Source organism: Saccopteryx leptura, chromosome 11 (genome assembly GCF_036850995.1).
Source record: "Saccopteryx leptura isolate mSacLep1 chromosome 11, mSacLep1_pri_phased_curated, whole genome shotgun sequence".
In the NCBI taxonomy this organism is placed as follows: Eukaryota; Metazoa; Chordata; class Mammalia; order Chiroptera; family Emballonuridae; genus Saccopteryx; species Saccopteryx leptura.
This window is the reverse complement of record NC_089513.1, coordinates 71,592,636-71,615,694: the sequence shown is the minus strand read 5'-3', so window position 1 is coordinate 71,615,694 and position 23,059 is coordinate 71,592,636. Positions and strand designations below refer to the sequence as shown.

Here is a 23,059-nt window from a genome sequence, read left to right as displayed (position 1 = left end):
TTTCTGCTGCTTCCACCCAAAAACCTAATAGGCCATTAGAAAACCATCAGCAGCGATTTTGTTAAAGCAATGTTAAACTTCACAGACACAAAGAGGCAGGTGCGGAGTTCATTCTAACCCGAGTCTGGACTTCGAGGCATTTCTATTACTTTTCCCAACCCCCGCATCCAATGCTGTCAATCATCATCGACACTTGACGGAGCCTGACCAATGAGAATGCTGTACTATCTCCGCCCATAGCGTACTACAACCATTCCAAGGTGATCGCTCTGTCTAGGATGCATGATGGGCAGGCAGCTACTTTAAGACAATTCACAGAGCAGAAATGATCTAGAAGGTCCACTCAGAAACAGCGAGCACCATCCTTCAGGCCCTTGACACAGAAACACAAGCTGAGACGAGCCAGGTACAGCGTACCCCTGGGGCCACCCACCAGCACACCCAGTGTGCGAGCGTGAGCACGCACGGCTCCAAGGAGAATACTTGAAGCTTTGAGCGCCTTTCGTTCATTCTAACCTAATGATTCCGACTGCCCCACAGACTGGCTGGTCCTCACACGTCCGCCCTGGGACACTCCACTGATTGAGCAGGACTTCTCACGGGCACTGAGGCAAACCAGGGAAAGGTCCATAATCAATTCATGTTTCTCCAGTGCAGTCTCCCAGGGACGCAAGTGCTGCAGGTAGAAAACAAGTGACTCAGACTCTGAAGTCTCTCCAGAGGAAGCTCGCATGGCTGACCTCCGCGCAGCTGCCGGGACTCGCGAGGACCATTTCCTGTGGTTATTTGGTGCTCACGCACCCCCCCCCCCAGGGACACTTCCTGCCACGTCTGTGCAGACAGGTGAGCGCGGTCATCCACCCCGCCCCCTCCACGCCCTTCTCTGAGCACGGACAAACAGACACTGGCCCTCCTGTATCCCTACAGAGGGGCATGAGCCATTACAAAATAACAAGGAGGACCTGGCCGGTTGGCTCAGCGGTAGAGCGTCGGCCTGGCGTGCGGGGGACCCAGGTTCGATTCCCGGCCAGGGCACATAAGAGAAGCACCCATTTGCTTCTCCACCCCCACCCCTCCTTCCTCTCTGTCTCTCTCTTCCCCTCCCGCTGCCAAGGCTCCATTGGAGCAAAGACGGCCCGGGCGCTGGGGATGGCTCCTTGCCCTCTTTCCCAGGCGCTAGAGTGGCTCTGGTGGCTGCAGAGCGACGCCCCGGAGGGGCAGAGCATCGCCCCCTGGTGGGCAGAGCTTCGCCCCTGGTGGGCGTGCCGGGTGGATCCCGGTCGGGCGCATGCAGGAGTCTGACTGTCTCTCCCCGTTTCCAGCTTCTAAAAAAAAAAAAGTAAAAAAATAAATAAATAAATAAATAACAAGGAGAGACCAGGCCAGCTAGGCTCTGCGATAGAACGTCGGCCAGGCGTGTGGAAGTCCCGGGTTCGATTCCCAGCCAGGGCACACAGGAGAAGCGCCCATCTGCTTCTCCACCCCTCCCCCTCTCCTTCCTCTCTGTCTCTCTCTTCCCCTCCCACAGCCAAGGCTCCATTGGAGCAAAGTTGGCCCGGGCGCTGAGGATGGCTCTGTGGCTTCTGCCTCAGGTGCTAGAATGGCTCCGGTTGTAACAGAGCGACGCCCCAGATGGGCAGAGCATCGCCCCCTGGTGGGCATGCCAGGTGGATCCCAGTCGGGCACATACTGGAGTCTATCCGTCTGCCTCCCACCCCTGCTTCTCACTTTGGAAAAATACAAAAAATAAAATAAAATAAAAATAACAAGGAGAGTAAGTATGGAGCAAACCATCCTCCTTTTGTAGAGGTTCCGGCTGCTAGGAAACACGCACACAACAATTGAAGGGCTGCAGGCCAAGAGTCTGGCATCACTGTTGCTGTGTAGACAAGTATGGGAACAAGAATGTGTGCGCTAATCAGCATTTATTTGCCAGAACCTTGGAAATATAGACAACTACTTCCTAGAAAGTTTGCTATTACAAAAAAAGAAAACCCAAAACAACAAAAGAAACATATTTCAGTGTTTAAAAGAAATAATAAAACCCCCATAAATGGTTTTAATTGTTCTTGCAGAGACCAAGTCTCTGAGAGAATCAGCAAGTGCAAAAAAAAAAAAAAAATCAAAAATTATATACAGAAAAAATTAACAATGGTCAAAATAGTAAAAAACCTTTGAAGAAACTGAAATACGGAATACCAATGGGTTGCAGAATCTGTCTACAGAAAGAGAGTGCAAATGCCATTAGAATTTCTTGTATTAATTTCAAAGCATAAGAACAAACAGTAAGTAGCACGCGCTCCCTGCCCTGCTCTGCCCTGCAGGGTTCTCTCTCCCTTCTCTGCTCCCCCTTCCATGGGCTGGGCCGCATCCATCCCGAATGCCCCAGAGCTGCCCGATGGCCTGCACCAGGACCGTCCTGCAGCCTTCCCCAGCAGTGCCCGGCTCAAGGGCCCCGCGGGTCATCTCAGGTCCGCCTGCAAACAACCACTCACCGCCCTTGGTCAAAACCAATGCAGACCCTGCAGGACCCCAGAACCCTGCCTCTCCCCCCAGCCCCAACCTCTGCAGGGTCTCCCCGGTTGCATCCTACCCTCCAGCTACAAGGGCTCTGCAGAACCCCAAACATCCCACCGGGGCCCCTTCTGCATCTTCCTGCGTGACCCCCCCCCCCCCCAGCAGGGACTTTCCCACTCCTGCGGGGACGCGGAGCAGGGAAGGCACCGAGCACTTGGCCTGTGAGGTCAGACGCTGCCCGGGATCCATGCTGCCCTGCCGGCCAGCTATGATTTATTTTCATGACTCCGCACCTCGGTTCCTTTGGCCAGAAAGGTTCAAAGCACAGAGGCTCTGAGACGCTGAGCACCTTTCCCACACAGGTGGCTGGGGACAAGGGGGAGTGAAACGCAGGGTTCCTTGACTGCGAAGTCTCAGAACGAGCTGAGGAAGAGAGCTGATTTCATGTGTCCAGGTCACACGGCTGCAGGACGGGGAAAGAGGACAAAGGTCCGGCTGCAGCTGAGAAACAGGCAGAGGCACACGACAGCCACGTAGGGCCCAGGGGACCCAGACCTCCAGGAACTGACTACACCCCCAGCTCTGGAGAAAGCTCAGGGTCTCAGATCTGGAGTTGCGTGTGGACGGCTGTGACCTTGAACGAAAGTCACTCAAGACGAGGGGGGGCGAGGGCTGTGGAAGGAAGGGCATTCCCAGCAAAGGAAACAATATTAACAAACAGAGGGTGGGGCAGAAGTACATCCGCAGTTGTTTGTATGGAAGATAATAGTAAATAAACACTAATACAAGAATAAACTCAGTGTTTCGCGGACTCACAACCGTGAACCTACTTTTGCCCTACCCCGTGTTAGTCGGGAGAGTGACGAGGACTTCATTCGGTGGGACGGATGCAAGGTGTTCCGTGAGGTTGGGGAAGCAGGAAGTGAGATGGGAAAGGAAGACAAGGGGCGGACAAGCACAGCCTCGTGTGGCGCGTGGAAGGGTTAGAGTTGATTCTCCCCGAAGCCACAGAGATCCACCATCAAGTGTGAAACCTGTGAGTTGCATGGTCAGTTTTGCGTTCAGGTCAGATTCCTTCCGAAGATGAGTTCAGAGAGATTCAAGCCCGAAGGCAGGGACTCGTCCTTAGGAGGCTGTTTCAATAACCCGGGTGGATAAGGGCCTTAACTAAGGCATCTGCAACTGTTTGATTCCCAGCAGGGAGAATGAAGGAAAGGCCTCACTCAGACAGAAATAGGTTTGAACAGGGTGGGGAGAGTGGTTCAGTTTCACCCATAGTGAGTTGAAGTGATCATGTGATACCTAAAAGCTACTCATATATATATTTTAGGAATCCAAGGTTGAGCAAAAGTTTGACTGTTTCCCTCACTTCCTGACTTATCACTGCCTATACCAGCTATAATCCACCCCACCCCCACCCAGACGGAGGATAGAACACGCAATGTTTGCCCAACTCATCCCAACAAGAACGTTCTTCCCAGGCTACCTATGAACAGTTCCCAATGGGGTTCCTTGGGAAATGCCATCCTGGAAGTTTTCAACTGCATTAAGGTTAGAAAACAGCAAAGAGTTTTTTGAACTGGCTCAGGAACGGTTAGGAAGCAGACTGAACGTGAACTTGAACGATCACCGGGGCGTGACGGGCGACCTGTGCGTGGCCCCGGGGCTCCGGTGCCGGAGTCCTGTGAGACGCGGTAAGAACGAGAATGCCTGCCTGGTGCTGGGACCCCTGCGAAGTACACCAGCAAAGACAAGGGAAACAGACGCAGAGGTTCCTAGAAAGGCGAATCCCGCTGATGATGCCGAAACGGAGCGAACAGCCAACCAGGCGTCCACATTTGGGAAGGCCTGAGCTGTCCCCTCCTCCCCGGCTTAAGTGGACAGGGAGGAGGCCTTGGGACAAGCTATCTTTGTGCGGGAAGGAATCACTGGAGAGTTCTTCGCTAATGTAAACGCAGGCAAGCCCCTTCCTGCTCAGAGCGAGAGAAAGTGCAGGAGGCCTCTGTGGGCAGAGGGAGGTGGTCACCCCGGTACCCCTGGGGGGGCACGGCCTGCTGGGGGCTGGAAGCTGGCTGATGTCCAGGAAAAGCCCAGGGCCTCTGGGAGGAAAGAGGCCAGAGATCCCCAATGCTGCTCTGGGGGTGGAAGTTGGCACCCCCCACAGGGGCCGAATACGGAGGCCCTGGCACACATCTATGGGCAGGGAAGACTACCAGGAGCCTCGGGGGAGAATTCAGCACACAGCAGGGGAAAGGTGGCCGGCCGGGCTCAGGGCAGAGGCGGAAGGAAGCCACGCTGGGCAGCGTCACGGCCGTCAAAGGAAGCACGCGGGACTGGTCCTCCACAGCACCGGGTAGCAGACCACTGACGGAAGGCGGGGCTTCTCCTGGTGCTTGGAAGCAAGACTAATTAGGGCTCTGGGGACCACACAAGCCCCAGGAACTCTTGAATAATTCAGGATGGAAAATACTTCAAGAAGAGACACACCAAACTTCTATGGGAGTTCAAACAAATAATGGTAAAAAGAGAGATTATATTTGCATGTCAAAACAATTCATCCTGGGTCCAACCGGATACATGAAAAATGCTCCTAGTTGCTGATCAGCGTGCATGCACCGGCCAGTAAGGGTCTTCCAAGCCATGCCAAGATGAGGTCCCTGGGGCCACCCGCTCCCAAGGAAAGCTAGGAGCCTTTGGTTGGGAGAGTTTTCTTGTGACCAGGAAAGCCAGGCAGAGTCCCAAGGAGCTGCCCAGGCGGAAGGAAACGGTCACGGGTTCTCACGTGTCGTGTCAGGATGTGGGTGGTGCTCTGAGGGTGAGTGTCGGAGCTCACGCAGGCCTGCATGCAGGGATGGGGACATGGAGGCTCACCAGGCATCCAGGGACAAACGTCGAGAGGCTGGCCCCGGGGTCACAGCACAGGCCGGGCAGGAAGGGGTGCTGGTACCTCACACACACGCCCTGAGGTGTACAGGTTGTAGAAGGGGAGAAGAGTGAACGCACACATATTCTAGGACGTAACCTGAGCAAAAAGCTCTCACAGGACAGACAGTAAGGAATCACAGATGGTACCGAAATCGGAGGTCACAGGTCAAGACAGTTTGACAGCAGCGGGTCTCTGCGAGGTAAGCTGCGGGGTGGGGGGCGGGGGTGGGGAATAAAACACGAAAACCTCTCAGTGGAGACAGGCTGGACAGTTGTGAGCTTCCGTTACACAAGCAATGTTAGAGCCCCTTTCTACACTAAATGAACCACGGATCCCTTGGCGAGCTCACACTCCTTGTTGAAAGGCAGTACACTGAAGGACGGAAGGACCAAATCACCTCCTGTCCCAGATCTGATGTAGCTGCTGATTGGGTTTATCCTATTTCCCCAGGTATAAGACGCACCCTTTTCCAAAAAACTTGGGGTCTAAATACTAAGTGTGTCCTATACAGTGGTGGTGGCATTTCAAACGCCATAGATGGAACTGAGGACAAGGCAGTAGATGAAGACAGTGATTCGTCATCAGACACAGATGAGGACAGGCTAATGGATGGGAGTTTTGACAGCGATGAGGAGTTGTATGGATTTTATGATGAATAAAACTTGAGTTCAATAACTTCATGTAATACATTTTTTTTCCAAATGTTGGGCCCCAAAATTAAGGGGCATCTTATACATGGGGGGGGGCGTCTTATACACGGGGAAATACGGTAGGTATATGGGGGGGTGGAGGGGATTTTTTTTATGAGTATTAAGACATCAACTACCTTCAGTGAAAATTTCATTATAGATCTCTCAACTGAACTCTCGATGCACATGCGTATGCGTGCACACACACACACATTCTTACCACAAAAGCCCTGGAAAGTGTAAGATATAAACCACACAGACACATGTGTGTACTACAATTTTCTTAATACTCTGAGGCAGAAAGAACCAACCTAAATAAACTGAGTTTCAAGAAAATGCCACTGGAATCATCTCTCTGCCCTTACACATGTCCACGTTCAGAACCCTGACTCGTCTCTCTCTCTCCTGTTAGTTTCGGATTGACTCTAACTGCATACACTTGATCCACCAGGCATTCTACACCGATGAACCCTATTTTCACAAGGCCATACGGCAGAAGTCATCATCTCACTTCCAGATGAGGAAACCGAGGATGAGTGGGGATCAGTGGTAACTCGGGCACACAGAATCCCGCAGGGTTTTTTGACGTCTTGGACCATTGACTTTAGAACAAAAAAAAATATCTCTAAGCCTCACTCACTTCCAGGTGATGGAGTTAGGGGTTCCCTTTAAGTCCCTTTCACTCTGATGTTTTCAGGTCATCCTCAACTTGCTCTGCACGGTCCAAAGCTATAGACACAGCTGGGAACGTCAGGAGGAAGAGTGCCCGGTCTGCAGAGCGTGCATGCCCATTTCTGAACCCTGCGGCGCTCAGACACACATGGGAAGGACGTCTGATGGCTCTGCGCGTCTCCTCCTAAGACCCGTATGCCGCGAGTCTGCGGTCAGCAACAGAAAGCATGTGCCATGAAGCTGGGCTGGTATTCCGTTTAATTTTTTTTTTTTGGTATTTTTCTGAAGCTGGAAACGGGGAGAGACAGTCAGACAGACTTCCGCATGCGCCCAACCGGGATCCACCCAGCACGCCCACCAGGGGCGAAGCTCTGCCCACCAGGGGGCGATGCTCTGCCCCTCCAGAGCCACTCTAGCGCCTGGGGCAGAGGCCAAGGAGCCATCCCCAGCGCCTGGGCCATCTTTGCTCCAATGGAGCCTTGGCTGCGGGAGGGGAAGAGAGAGACAGAGAGGAAGGAGGGGAGGGGTGGAGAAGCAAATGGGCGCTTCTCCTGTGTGCCCTGGCCGGGAATCGAACCCGGGTCCCCCGCACGCCAGGCCGACGCTCTACCGCTGAGCCAACCAGCCAGGGCCCCGTTTAATTATTTACACGCCGCTCAGCAGAGAGGTCCTAGACTCTTGTCTTCATATCGCCTCTTCTACCTACGAGTGGCCCCCATGCAGTGTGGGGCTTGGGGAACTGAATAAGGGTTCCCATACCTACATGACCAAAATCATCCGGAAAAAAAAACAAGGCGAACTCCTTCAACACCTCTCGCTGTTGGTTGAGAGAGCTCAAGAAAACCGGCTGGAGGATGAACGCGCTGGCTCGTGGCGTGGAAAAACGCACAGGTGTGTACATAGGTATGTGGCTTTGGGCCCCGTCCGAGTCCAGCCTCACACGACGCCCCCGCCGGGTCTGTCTGGAAGTCCCAGGCGGTACCCAGATGGCTGCAGCTCCTCCGAGCCTCATCTCACAGCAGGAGAGCAAAACAGAGCCGTCCATCTGTGTCTCAGCGCATCACACTGGACCTGCTGGGTGGCCTGCCTCATCCCTGAACCCATCCCTGTGGCCAAAGGGATGGGACGTCAAACTACGTGACTGAAAAAGAGGAAAGGGTGGTTTCTCCAAGGAGGTTCAGGGGCCACAGGAGGAGAAGGAAAGATGGCGGAGCAGAGTAAGGCGGACGGTCAGCGGCACACACAGGAAAGAAGGCGGCTGACTCCTGACCGTGCTCCCCCGGTGTTAGCACTTGCACTCAATTTGAAATTCACCCCCTATGTTTACCACCCAATCTAAAACCAATGAACACTCGTGAGGATCGCTGCAATAATAATGGCAACAAGAATGAGTTAATTACGTATAATTTATCAATATTACGTACACTGGGCCTATATCCTGTTAAGCACTTTACATAATTATTTCATCTCTCACCTAACCTCGGTTTATAGGTGAGGAAACTGAAGCTCAGACAGGTTAAGAAATTTTCCCAAGATCACCTACCGATGAGAAACAGAGCTGGAATTCAACCTGATACAACTCAGAGACCATGTTTTTTTTGTTTTGTTTTTAAATCCATTGATTTTAGAAAGAGAGGAAGGGGAGAGGGAGAGAGGAGAAAGAGAGAAACAATTTTTTGTTCCACTTATTAACGCATTCTTGGGTTGATTCTTGTATGTGCCTTGACCAGATATCGAACCCTCAACCTTGGTATATCTGAACGACCTCTAACCAGCTGAGCTACTAGCCAGGGCCAGAAACACGTCACTAGCTCTTCTCAGTGACGTTCTTACCTGTGCCCCGGACCCACCCTTAGGCTGATGCTCTGTATTCCTTTTGACCTGTCTTAAACCTTAACACATTAAAACGAACTTACTGCTACTACAACCAGCTGGAACTATCTTTGGCCAGGTGTTGTCTCCCTTTGATTTGAGAAGGCATGTCACCTTCCGCTTGCCAGGTGCTTCATAATACTTGGAACAAGAGCCATGAGGGCTGTGGGCGGCAGCAAGCAGGCCCTTCGCCCGCCCAGAGCCGCGAGGGGAAGGGGCGACTTCATCGCTCATTCGGACGGCAGCGGCCGGATCGCCATCACTCACCACAAACGGTCTCGTTAAAGAAAACCCCACGTGCTCTGGCACTGTGCCTGGGCCAACAAACAGCAAAAATGTTCGTCGGAGAACGACAGTGCAAACAGAGGAAGAGAAAAGCCGTGTGTGGGCAGCACGGCCGTGAGCATCTAGACAGGATCCGGCGCCAACGTACGAAGGGATGTGATTAACAGTTTCTAATACTCCAGGGGAAGATTTTTTTTTTCTTTTTTTTTTTTTGTTTTTTACAGAGACAGAGAAAGAGTCAGAGAGAGGGACAGACAGGGACAGACAGACAGGAACAGAGAGAGATGAGAAGCATCAGTCATCAGTTCTTCGCTGTGACACCTTAGTTGTTCATTGATTGCTTTCTCATATGTGCCTTGACCGTGGGGGCTACAGCAGACCAAGTAACCCCTTGCTTGAGCCAGTGACCTTGGGTCCAAGCTGGTGAGCTTTGCTCAAACTAGATGAGCCCACGCTCAAGCTGGCGACCTCAGGTCTCGAACCTGGGTCTTCCACATCCCAGTCCAACGCTCTATCCACTGCACCACCGCCTGGTCAGGTGGGAAGAGCTTTTTAAATTATGTGTCATAAGCTAAGAAGTCAACTAACCACGTTTTACTGTTTTTGTTACTAGAAAGCCAAAAAAGAATCCATTTTTTTTCTTTTTCTCTTTTTTTTAAATTTTATTTAGAAAATTAACTTTTAACAGGGTGACATTGATCACAATAAGAGTACACAGGTTTCAGCGAAACATCTCTATAGCATTTGAACTGCTGATTATGCTGTGCGCCCACCACCCAAAGTCAAATCCTTTTCTGTCACCTCATATTTGTCCCTCTTTACACCCTTCCCCCCACCCCATGTCCCCTTCCCCCAGACATCCATCTTTTTAAAAGTAAGAAAGTGATTTTTCAGAATTACACAAAAAAAAAAAACATAAACCTGAAGCCAGAGAGGAACTGTAAGGGTTCTTAAAAGGACACCCAATATCTACCCCAAAACTGTAAAGCATTTATTCATAAAGATATCTGCACCCCTATGTTCACTGCAGCATTAGTCACAGTAGCCCAGACATGGACACAACCTAAGTGTCCTTCGATGGATGACTGGATAAAGAACGTGAGGTCCGTATACCCCAGGGACCACTCCTCAGCCACAAGAAAGGTTAAAGACTGCCACTTATGACAACACAGATGGACCTGGAGAACATTCTACTGAGCAAAGTAACTCAGATGGAAAAGAACAGTTTGACTGTGGGTGATGGGTATGCAACATAATCAAATGTCAAAATAACCTGGAGATGTCTTCTCTGAACCTATGTACCCTGATTGATCTATGTCATCCCCTTAAAATTAGTAATAAAAAAAAGAAAAGGGCCCTGGCCGGTTGGCTCAGTGGTAGAGCATCGGCCTGGCATGCGGGACTCCTGGGTTAGATTCCAGCCAGGGCACACAGGAGAAGCGCCCATCTGCTTCTCCACCCCTTCCCCTCTCCTTCCTCTCTGTCTCTCTCTTCCCCTCCCGCAGCCAAGGCTCCATTGGAGCAAAGTTGGCCTGGGCGCTGAGGATGGCTCTGTGGCCTCTGCCTCAGGTGCTAGAAAGGCTCTGATTGTGGCAGAGCGACGCCCCGGATGGGCAGAGCATCACCCCCTGGTGGGCGTGCCGGGTGGATCCCGGTCGGGCACATGCGGGAGTCTGTCTGGCTGCCTCCCCGTTTCCAACTTCGGAAAAATACAAAAAAAAAAAAAAAGAAAAGAACAAGAACAAGAACCACACACATCATTTCACTCATATGTGGGATATAAAATGGAAAGCAACAATCACCACCATAAAAATAAACTCACAAACACAGACAGTATGAAGGTGACCAGGGTGGAAAGGCTTTGGGGAGGATGAAACAGGTGAAGATGGTCAAACATACGGTGATGGAGGGAGACTAGACTTTGGGTGGTGAGCACATCATGCAATATAAAGATGATCTATTACAGAATTGGACGCTTGAAACTTATATAATCTTATTGACCAGCGTCACCTCTGAGCAGGGACAGTGCGACAGCAGCAGTCGCAGACAGATCCCGCCTCCACCAGGATGAACCACACCCGGCGAGAGTCCCAGTGAACCGCTAGCTCTCTGCCGACCCCTGTATGAATTCAGGTTCCTAAGCCCAGTCCCCGTCCCTGCCCTGCGTGACTTTTTTTTTTTTTTTAAATCAAGGTATAGGAAGTGTTCAGGGCTATTCTAATTTTTCTTGACATATGAGTTTGAATTGAAATGAATACCCTATGAACGTGGGGTTTAAAGAGCTCAATACTGCAAATGAAAGGTGACCCTGTAAGGCAAAATTACCCTAAGTTCTTCTAGAATGCCCCAAACGAGTGCTCCTCACCAGCTCATCAATTAAATGAAAACTTATCACTCATTGGTGTTGGTTAGCACTTCCCCGGATTCTCCTAATTTCCAAAACAAGACACATTCCTACCAAAGCCTGTGATTCAAGGCAGCTCTCCCGAACCCGAAACAGAGGGAGGACTTGGACAGCGATTAGGGAGAACACACCACAACGAGGAAGGGAAGGAGGGGGCAGCTGAAAACTGACAGTGTGTGTACAGTCTGCAAAGCATTTGTCCGTTAGCGTCACGAACCTGACCCACTGTCCAACGCAGACTGATGCCGTGTCCTACCCTTCCCCTCTCTTGCCCAGACAAAGTGTAATTAGATGCCAAGAGACATCACTTGTGCTTTTGAATTTTGTTAAGTCCCTTTGGTCGCCTCCTCCGAGTTCATCGTTCTCCCCGGATGCTCATACAGCAGTGAGACCCAAAACACGATGGCAGACGGCGAAAGCAGACCCTGGGAAGTCAGACGACCTGAGCCCCGAGTCCCGCTCGGTCCCTGAGCACCGAGACCAAAATGTCACCATTTAACCACCCATCTCTGTTATCCACCAGTGACCTTGCCGCCTTCATAAGACTATTACGGAAACGAGATGAGGTCAGTGCTGGGAAGCATTCTGAGAGCTTCGCACTGCTATGAAGACATGACACACTGCTGTTCCATCCAATCCACCCCTACGCGGAAAGGGGGCCGAGCGGACACGAACCCTCGGCTCGCTGTGCGCAGGAACCGAGGCGGAGGGAAGCACACAGATATCCAGGTCTCTTTTCATTTTAAGTTCACTGAAAATGTAATTAAACCCCAAGGATTTGAGAGAAATTAGGTCGCCTGTCGGCATCCCGTTAAAATGTATATCCGCAAATATCAGGAATTATCTTGTCTGTAAATTAACACTCTAGCCATTGGTTGTTAAACTTAAAAATTAAGAGCTGCACAAACTGTCCCAATTCTGTTTGTTTTCAATCCAGGCTCTGCAAATGGGAGACGGTAACACTACCGAGGTGGTGGGACTGATCTGAGAATCCAGTTGATACAACAAAGCACGTGGCACCTGCTGTGTGGATGTCTACACCATGGGATGGCAGCGGAGAACCCACAGGTCTGGCTTTGAACCGCCGGCCCACTCTCCACCAGACACGTGACTGGAGGCAAAGGTGCCTTCCTCTGGGTGAGGAGGGACACAGTCGTACTCACACCTCCTAGGGTTGTGAGGAGGAGACACAGGAAGACTGAAAAGATACCCTATGAGACTGAGAGGGTTCGCTCAGCGGGGGTACTAATGTTGCACAGTAGTAATACCAGTCTGTGACCGGCAGCATCCTGTCAGAGCAGTCCATGTGGGTCTTGGACCGTTCCAACGCGCTAGCCGGACCGTCTCGGCCATCGCAAAGACGTGTACAATTCATATAAAGTGGTAAGTAGAGGACCAAGTCCTCCACCACAATCCCAAGTTTTGTTCTGTTTCCGACTTACCGCCACCAAGGAGCCAGATACACATTGACCCACGAGAAGCACACAATTTCATTTATTCCATGGTGTTCAGCTTTTTATCATCTCAACTCTCCTACAAAGCCCAGTGCACTCAGCCAAGGCTGTGCGTTTGTTTCTACAGAATTTATGTGACTTCCCACTCTTTGTCAACACCGTTCCCTGCAAGATTTGGATGAAATAGAAAGAGCTCTTTGAAAAGCTTGGGTAAAGCCAGGGTTCTTTTTCTTTTCCAGTTTTCATTTCCCCAATTCATTTCTATTTTTCATTTCCCCAAAAGAGAGGGGAAAAGGAAAGTCAAAGATTTAAAAATAAATAAATAAATACATAAGGGAAAGTGTCAAGGGATAGAAAAACAAATAGCTCTTTCAGCTGTGAGGGCGTTTTTCAGCGCTGACCACTTAGGGAACCGTCCCCTCGCCCGGGATTCTCTCAGATTCCTCTTACTCATCACGGCTTCAGGTCACGACCACAGAGACCTGTGCCACCGCCTCTTTACCAGGGACCCTGGCTTTTGTACTTATCATCATATGTTATCCTCAGGCGTGTTTTCTGGGCCTCAAGGTAGTTAAAGCACAGCGTACCAGAGACAGAGGGGAACTTAGCAACCGTGTTCTTATGTCAGTTTCCTTAAGCGGACCTCCAGCACGGCAGGTGGTCCGAGGACCGAGAAGATGGGGGAACTTTCAGATACTGTAACTGACTCTCGGTCAAGAACCCAAGCCAGGGGTCCCCAAACTGCGGCCCCCTGAGGCCATTTATCCAGCCCCCGCCGCACTTCCGGAAGGGGCACCTCTTTCACTGGTGGTCAGTGAGAGGAGCATAGTTCCCATTGAAATTCTGGTCAGTTTGTTGATTTAAATTTACTTGTTCTTTATTTTAAATATTGTATTTGTTCCTGTTTTGTTTTTTTACTTTAAAATAAGATCTGTGCAGTGTGCATAGGGATTTGTTCATAGTTTTTTTTATAGTCCGGTTCTCCAATGGTCTGAGGGACAGTGAACTGGCCCCCTGTGTATAAAGTTTGGGGACCCCTGACCCAAGCCTTCTCCACCAGGCCGAGTGGCTCCCCCATCTGCCTGCATTTCAGCACTAACTTTCTTACGTCTGTTTCAAGTGTGCGCCGTTTAAGTCCATCACCAAGGAAACTGACCCATTGCTTGGTTTTTCATTTATAACCAAAATATTCCATCTTAGAAATCAAATCAAGTGTCTCTCTAAAAAAAAAAAAAAAAAAAAGCATCTTTTTTTTTTTTTTTTAATATACAAGCACCTGATTTATAAGAGTAAGGGCAAACTTCTCAAGATCATTTAGTTTTTGTTTTTTTCCCCCTTCTTCTGTATTCAGTTTAATAAAGCAACAAGGCTAAAATAAGGTCACCTTGACGACCTGTCTCCTTAATGGCTTCTTATGTGCAAGATGAGTAACTTTATGCCCAGGGACTGTAAGATGAATGACCAGAACTTTTGACAGGATGATTTCAGTCACCTACTATATATACACCAGTGTTTGATGTACATACAATAACCACAAACAGTAAAACATTTCCACGTGACAAATGCCATTGAAACCCGACATGAGTCTGCTGAAATCCGAGCAGAGGAGTTATTTAACAATCTCAACATTTCAGTGACTCACACCTTCCCCAAGTCACCTACCCAAGCCAAAGTAAAGCGCAGGGCAACAGAACATTCCCAACTGCCAAAAATTGGGAGTCTTTTGGTTAAAGAGAAGATGGGAGGGAAAGAAGACTGGTCCTCAGACACGAGGGCCCAACCCTCTAAAGGCTGAAAAACAATAATCCTACCCTCCTACGTCACCAGCAAAACAAGTGACCCCTGGATAAAAGATTCCTCTTATCCTCCGTTCAATAAGAAACAATTCCAATGTCTTTGAGACCATTGCTACTGCTACCTGGTTTTTGGCTAAGCCACCCACCCCTATGTGAAATTTAACTAAATAATATACCTGAATTATATAGTCAACCACTTAAGTCACATGTCCTATTCAACAGGAAACAATAAGTATTTGATAAAATGTTCTCCAACATAAAAATGCATCAGAAAAAAAAAATGTAAGATTACCTTTCCAAAGTCACGGACATCAAACAGGTCAAATGCCTCGAAGAGTTCGCTCTTTCTCATTCCGAATGTCTCGCAACAGGCCGTGAGGAATGTCCTTATGTTCTTCAAACAGAGAAACTGAGGAAGGGAAACAGCTGTTAGCATACCGTGGATCCTTCTGAATGCCGTCTGCCCTCTGTCACACCCAGCATGCCCTAAAAAAATGACCAGGGAGAGGCCATCAGCTTCTGAGGCTGCTTTCTGATCACCCTTTGGGCGGTATTTCCTGAGCTCCTACTCTCTCTCGGGCACAGAGGCACAGCTGTGAGCAGGGCAGACAAAACGTCTCTTCCCGTGACACTTACATTCTATTAAGAGAAGACAGCCAAGAACAAACTTTAGCAACAAAAACGTAAATCTGTTTATTGTCATTGTCTACGGCCATACCACCCTGAATGCGCCCGATCTCGTCTGTTTATTGTCATATGGTGATGATAGAGAAAAATGAAGCTGGCGGGGAGGGGGGGGACGTGCTGGTCAGGGAGGGTCGGGGGAGCTTACCCGGGATGGTTGGAGAAGGTGGCAGGGGACAGGTAAGCAGAGATGAAGGTGGTGAGGAGCGAGCCACGAACCATTACCGGACAGTGCACTCCAGCTAAGGGAGCGCCCACACCAGGGCCCTGGGGCAGAAGCGTCCGCGGATGTCTGAGGAAGGGGCCGCCATGGCTGGGGCCGCGTGCGGGACCAGGAGAGAGGGGGAGGGGAGCAGGAAGGTCACAGGATCAGAGGATGAAGGACATTGTTGGACAGGGTCTTACTCTGACTGAGACAGGAAGTCACTGGAGGCCTTGGGACAGAGGACAGACGGGACCTGATACTGTTTTGTTTCCCCTTTTTATTGAATCTATTAAGATGACACTGGTTAACAAAATTACACCGATTGCAGGTGCACAATTCCACAACACAGCATCTGTTCAACCCTTTGAACAGTGAGATTTTTTTCATGCTAACTGAACCCCAGGAGTGAGGGGTTTTTTTTCCAAAAATGAAATTAGTTCCAGTTGCAGTTCTATTCACTTAAAATCATGTTTGTTTGATAACCAATTTATAGAAACAAAAAGAACATACATTTGCCTTTTTTTAATGTTGCCTTACACATTTTTAAAATAAAGATTTTTTGTACGATCATGCTCTGGATCAGGCGTCCCCAAACTACGGCCCACGTGCGGGCCGCGTGCGGCCCCCTGAGGCCATTTATCCCGCCCCCCGCCGCACTTCCGGAAGGGGCACCTCTTTCATTGGTGGTCAGTGAGAGGAGCACTGTATGTGGCAGCCCTCCAACGGTCTGAGGGACAGTGAACTGGCCCCCTGTGTAAAAAGTTTGGGGACCCCTGCTCTGGATGGTCAGGAGGCACGAGGACGTACATGAGCGTTCGCACTCCTCACAGGGTCAGAGGGTCTTTCAGGCTGTCTTGAAGACAGATGAAAGGGGCCGTGAGCGGGAATGGAGACGGGCAAACCAGACAGGAGGTGACGGCAGTGATCCTGGTCAGAGCGGAGCGTGGGAGGACCAGCTGTCCCACTGGATCGCGTTCACGCCGAGATGCCCGTTCGTCATCCGGTGGGGTGGGGGGCAGCAGGCAGCCTGCAGTGCCAGTCTGGAGTCCAGGGCACAGGTGTGTACGCCAGACGTGCATTTGGGAGTCTTTAGAGCAGGGGTCCCCAAACTTTTTACACAGGGGGCCAGTTCACTGTCCCTCAGACTGTTGGAGGGCTGGACTATAAAAAAAAAAACTATGAACAAATCCCTATGCACACTGCACAGATCTTATTTTAAAGTAAAAAAAACAAAATGGGAACAAAGACAATATTTAAAATAAAGAACAAGTAAATTTAAATCAACGATCTGACCAGTATTTCAATGGGAACTAGGCTCCTCTCACTGACCACCAATGAAAGAGGTGCCCCTTCCAGAAATGCAGCAGGGGCCGAATAAATGGCCTCAGGGGGCCACATGCGGCCCACGGGCCGTAGTTTGGGGGAGCCCTGCTTTAGAGCGTACACAATGTTTTAACCATGATATTGTCCGACGTGACTTTGGGAAAAGGCGGAGGAGAACAGAGGACCTGGGGCCAGGTAACTTTAGGAGATGAGGACAAGAGGAAGCCACAGAAAGGCTGAGAAGTGGAGCCAGTGAACGAGGAGGAGGAGGACCAGGAGAACAGGGGCGGCCCGAAGCCAAGGGCACACGTGTGTCTAGAAAAGAGGGAGTGATGAACTGTGTTAGCCGCTGCTGCTGGTCGAGTAAGACTTGGACCCAGCCCTGTCCGCGGCATCTGGCAGTGGGAGATCATGTGAAAGACTCAGACCCACCCCACCTAAGCAGAGTACACACATCCTCGCGGTGAATTAACTTTTCTTGGAGCTCATTCCTGCCACGGCACATAAAAAAAAAAAAAACCGTCATCTCCAGATCATAAGAGACCCGCTCGCTCATTACTGCATCTTTGATTTCCCTAAGCACCATCGATGTTTCATTTCTGTTGTTTCCTTTCTCATCTCGGGTTTGGCCTTTCATCTGCAGGAGCTGCATTTGACTTCCTCTCCATTTGAAACATTCAGATGTTTCCATGGGCTTAATTAACTCAGAGGCAGTTTAGTTTTGGATTTTTGACTCTTGACAGGATACTGTCAATATTCCAGGAGGGGCTCAAAGGGCAGGGGAAGCATCGGACCCTCCGGGAAGCACAAAGGCGGCAGCCGTGGGCACAGGCAGCCACTCCGGGAAACGCAGAGGAGACCTTGATGGCGCGGGCTCGCGCTGCGTGCAGCGCTTCTGCTCAGACGCGCTTGTTTGCAGATTAAAAGCCTCGCATTCGGCCAAGATAGACAATAATTACCCTCTCGGGGATTCTGCAACTGCTCTCTTGCCATATTTTTAACATAATTAAGTGCCCGACTCATAGCTCACCAAGGAGCAAGGCATAATTGCACCTGCCACCCCTGAAGACCCCTTGCCGCACGCAAACGTCCCCCCGTGTAGGAAAAATGACAGGGGACTTCCACCCAAGTGCTCTCGTCCTTAATTCAAAAAGGCAAGGATTACCACTGAAATATATACAACGTGTAGCCATGACCACATGTGCACAAGAGAGGACTTAAAAACAGACCTTCCCCGCCTGGCTAGCACCAATCTTGACCTTGTCCACCCCTTCACAAGGTCAATTCTATATCACATTCCAGAAATACTGACTGGACTTGATAAAAAAAAAAAAAAAAAAAAAAAAAAAGGTCACAGGTAGGCTCGTTTGTCCAGGCAATTCTCAAATCTGGCCACCCTTCTGTCGACGTCGTTTTTTCAGTCGACAGTGTCCGAGTGCCTCCGATGTTCCAGACGCTGGGAATGCTGAAAAATGAGCGAGACTTAGGTCCGCCCCGAGGGTCTCCATTCATCTTATCTAGGGACGTGCCCAGTTATCGCCAAGCTGGCTAACACCATGAGGACCACATCGCTCAGTGCTCGTGGGCGTCGGGCCCTGTGCAAGTGCGGGGGGCAGAGTGAGGGGCAGAGGAATAGGCCCTGTGGTCACTGTACGAGCCCTGGACGGAGCTGGCTGCGCAGCCTGCCTGCCTACCCACACCACGATTTTGGTTTTGTTTGTTTTTTTTTTAAAGTCTAACCAAAAGAAAAGTTGAAAGAACACAATGAACAGTCCATTGACTCAACAACTCCAACACACAGCCACCCAGGTTTCGGTGCCAACTCTTTATAAAATTTCTTTCGCAGACATCACGGCGCTTTACCTCTAAATAACTCAACATGCCTCTCCCAGGAGTAAAGGTGTTTCCCTACAGACCCCCAATATTGCTATCACCCCTAAAACAATGAACAATTCCACATTACCCAATATCCATTCCCTATAGAAATTTTCTCCGTCGCCCGTCCTCCAATGTCTTTTAACGCTATGGGCCCCCGAATCAAGAAGACAAGGAAGTCCGACCCATTGCAGTTGGTTGCTTTACCGCTGCGCTATCTTTTCACATTAAAAAAAAAAAAATCCTGCTGCCTTCCCCACCCCCCCTACTCCCGTTTTTTCAGACTGGTTGTCATATAGAACAGTGGTCCCCAACCTTTTTTGGGCCACGGATCGGTTTAATGTCAGAAAATATTTTTACAGATCAGCCTTTAGGATGGAACGGATAAATGTATCATGTGACCTAGACAAGCGTCAAGAGTGAGTCTTAGATGGAATTAACAGAGGGAATCTGGTCATTTTTTAAAAATAAAACATCGTTCAGACTTAAATATAAATAAAACGGAAATAATGTAAGTTATTCATTCTTTCTCTGCGGACTGGTACCAAATGACCCACGGACCGGTACCGGTCCATGGCCCGGGGGTTGGGGACCACTGATATAGAAGGTTCCACATGTTGCATTTGCCTCCTTATTTTCTCGTGGCATTATTAAACCTATTCCTCTGTCGCTTGGATTTCCTGTGACCCAAAAGCTAAGTCTAGATTCAAGTTAAACACTTTTTGGCCAAAACGCTTCCACACTGTGAACTGCCTGGTTCATCACATCAGCAGTCAGGAAGGGTTCTGTTATCCCATTATCTCGGATTCGCTGAGTTGGATCACTTGGCTGAGAGGGTTACTACCGCATCTCTCTACTGAACGACGTGGCAGGTACATGTTCCCCTTCCTATCAGGAAAGACCAAAAAACCTGGGGTGACAGTTTGGTACCCTGGCTGCCCTATTTCGCAATTATTTTTCACCACGGATTTAGCATCCATTGATCGTTCTTGCTTCTATTATTCTATCTGGGACAGCAAAACAGTGGTTTTTCTAATTCTATCATTCCCTCCATATCTATTAGCTAGTTTTCTTAGCTAAATAAAAATTTCCCCTCCCTTCCATTCCCCCGTACAATTATTTTTTCTGCTTGTGTAATAACCAATTGCTGTCCTCCTTTTTTTTTTTTTTTTTTTTTTTAATTTTTCTGAAGCTGGAAACAGGGAGAGACAGTCAGACAGACTCCCGCATGCGCCCGACCGGGATCCACCCGGCACGCCCACCAGGGGCGACGCTCTGCCCACCAGGGGGCGATGCTCTGCCCATCCTGGGCGTCGCCATGTTGCGACCAGAGCCACTCTAGCGCTTGGGGCAGAGGCCACAGAGCCATGCCCAGCGCCCGGGCCATCTTTGCTCCAATGGAGCCTTGGCTGTGGGAGGGGAAGAGAGAGACAGAGAGGAAAGCGCGGCGGAGGGGTGGAGAAGCAAATGGGCGCTTCTCCTGTGTGCCCTGGCCGGGAATCGAACCCGGGTCCTCCGCACGCTAGGCCGACGCTCTACCGCTGAGCCAACCGGCCAGGGCCTGTCCTCCTTTTTGATGTGCACATGGTCCCAAATTTGACGTCTGGGGGTTCCCATCTCATTGGTCCCAGTATTCTTCTGACGTGACTATTTCCATTCTTCTGACATGACTATTTCCCTTCAATCAAGCTGTCCCAGGCTCACCTCGTGTTTTCTCTGCTCTAGTTCTGGAATCAGCTATTTCTCCAAGCAAGGTCTGTTTCCATTTGCTCTATGGGAAATGGTATTTAGAAACCAAAGTCTGAGCACCAGGATGCTCCCAGACTACACGAGACAACTGTATCCAATGAACCAATACCTCCAAGAGACAGGCTGCTTTGCCTGAGCAATCTATCACTTGGAACAGAAAGAGTTAATGTTGGCCCTGGCCGGTTGGCTCAGTGGTAGAGCGTTAGCCTGGCGTGCAGAAATCCCGGGTTCAATTCCCGGCCAGGGCACACAAGAGAAGCGACCATCTGCTTCTCCACCCCTCCCCCTCTCCTTCCTCTCTGTCTCTCTCTCTTCCCCTCCCACAGCCAAGGCTCCACTGGAGCAAAGTTTGCCCGGGCACTGAGGATGGCTCTGTGGCCTCTGCCTCAGGCGCTAGAATGGCTCTGATTGCAGCAGAGCGACGCCCCAAGATGGGCAGAGCATCGCCCCCTGGTGGGCATGCCAGGTGGATCCTGGTCGGGTGCATGCGGGAGTCTGTCTGACTGCCTCCCCGTTTCCAATTTCAGTTAATGTAAACAAGCATGGCCTCGCTGTTCTCTAATGCATTTCTCACTTTTGTGTGTGTGGAATGCCTAATAAGCCAACTCTTACCTCACTCTGTTAGAGAAAAGGAAACCAGCTCACTGAACACAACTGATGAACACATGAGTTTGTTTTATGCCTAGAGCTGCGATTGGTGTTTTGATATAATATTATCTCAGTGTAAATTTTTCTCCCTCCAGTGTAACAGAGATGCTTTATGAAGCACAAGGACAAGGACATCTCATTATTTCATAGCCGCGCCTTCCACTGGACCAAAAAAAAATCTTACAACTTGGCTACATGGTCTATTTTACATATATGAGATCACTTTAGGATTTCTTAGAATTTGGAATTAACATTTTTAGGACTCAAAAGCTAAATAACCTTTGGGTTTTCAAAATATCAGCTGGATCCACACAGAATAGTTTCCAAAACCAAGGCTACACGTAATGTCTAAATGGCATCTTCTCACTTAAATATTACGCGGTGTTCCAGGTAGACAGCGCTTACATGTGCATGAGTACAAGACAAGACAAAGTGGCCCTGGCCGGTTGGCTCAGTGGTAGAGCGTCGGCCTGGCGTGTACAAGTCCCGGGTTTGATTCCCGGCCAGGGCACACAGGAGAAGCGCTCATTTGCTTCTCCACCCCTCCCCCTCTCCTTCCTCTCTGTCTCTCTCTTTCCCTTCCGCAGCCAAGGCTCCATTGGAGCAAAGATGGCCCGGGTGCTGGGATGGCTCCTTGGCCTCTGCCCCAGGTGCTAGAGTGGCTCTGGTCGCGGCAGAGCGATGCCCCAGAGGGGCAGAGCATCGCCCCCTGGTGGGCAGAGCGTCGCCCCCTGGTGGGCGTGCCGGGTGGATCCCGGTCGGGCGCATGCGGGAGTCTGTCTGTCTCTCCCAGTTTCCAGCTTCAGAGAAATACAAAATAAATAAATATAAATAAATTAAAAAAAAAAAAAAAGAAAAGAAAAGACGAGACAAAGCACGGACCAGGGGGCCGTGGAAGTGGTTCAGAACGAACCCGGCCCTGGAGGGGGGGCGCTGGGCGCGGGCTGCGCGGGGAACCGGGGCCTCCAGAGCAGGCCAAGGGGCTCTGGTCCCTCGCAGAGGACACGGTGAAGGTAAAGGGCTCTCCACACAGGAGAGGGATGCTCAGGCGTCGCTGGAGTCGACGTCAGCGTGCTCGCCCCGCGCCAAGCTCCACGCACGTCACTGAGCCCTCACAACTCGGTCAGGAAAGTTTTCATTTTTTTTTTCTTTTCCATAAACCGGGGCTTAGACGTTGGTACCCGCGTTTACAGAACTGCATTTGCCGAAGTAAGGGAGTCGCGATTCAAATCCAGACTTTCTGGCTACAGAGCCCATACCCTTAGCTGCCGTGTTATTACACCAGCTCCATTTGCAAAACCTTTTCTCTTTACTGGGGAGATGATGGTGGGTAGGCAAGGCAGGGACAAGTAGGATGCTGTCACATTCATCAAATGAAAAGAGTTCAATGATTGGACGAGGATGGTGGGAGGAGGATTGGAAGGGGCTCTAGGAGGCCGTGTGGAAAGGACCTTTCTGGAAACTGAATGAATGAATGGGTGTCTGGCGGAGAGAAAATAGAGAACGAAAGATTATACCCACCGCTCTGTCGTAGGCACCACGTGGACAGTGGGGACACTCACAGGCTGGAGGACAGGGTGTGTGAAAAGGGGCCACAGGCCGAGTCAATAATTCCCGTCTTCACACGTGGAAAGGCCCCGTCAGGAGACGCTGCCTCGCCCCCTCTCTGCACAGGTCTGTCCAGTGACAAGCGACGTGGTCTACGAATGCGTCTTCAGCCACCACGCTCGCCCTCCTCGGCCCCATCCCAAGCTCATGAGCAGCCTGCTTACTGATTACAAGTGGGAGAATTAAAAATGGAGGAAGAGCAGTCAACAGAGGTGCGGACAAGCTTCGGAGAAGAAAGCTCCACACCATCGGGGTCTAAAAGCACGCTGAAAAGGACACATCCGGCCGGAGTGCTCTGGATGAGAAACGTTTCACAACCTGTCACAGCAGAGGGGTGCTGAGTGGCCTTTCA

The 23,059-nt window shown here is 50.3% G+C and overlaps 1 protein-coding gene across 1 annotated transcript in view; it reads right to left on the bottom strand.

The window, feature by feature from the left end:
• Positions 1-23,059, bottom strand: part of VAV3 (vav guanine nucleotide exchange factor 3) — a 315,966-nt gene that overhangs the window by 223,813 nt on the left and 69,094 nt on the right. The window contains exon 2 of the mRNA XM_066352215.1: positions 14,908-15,024. Within this exon, the coding sequence (XP_066208312.1) occupies positions 14,908-15,024 (117 nt within the window). The remainder of the gene's footprint in view (positions 1-14,907; positions 15,025-23,059) is intronic.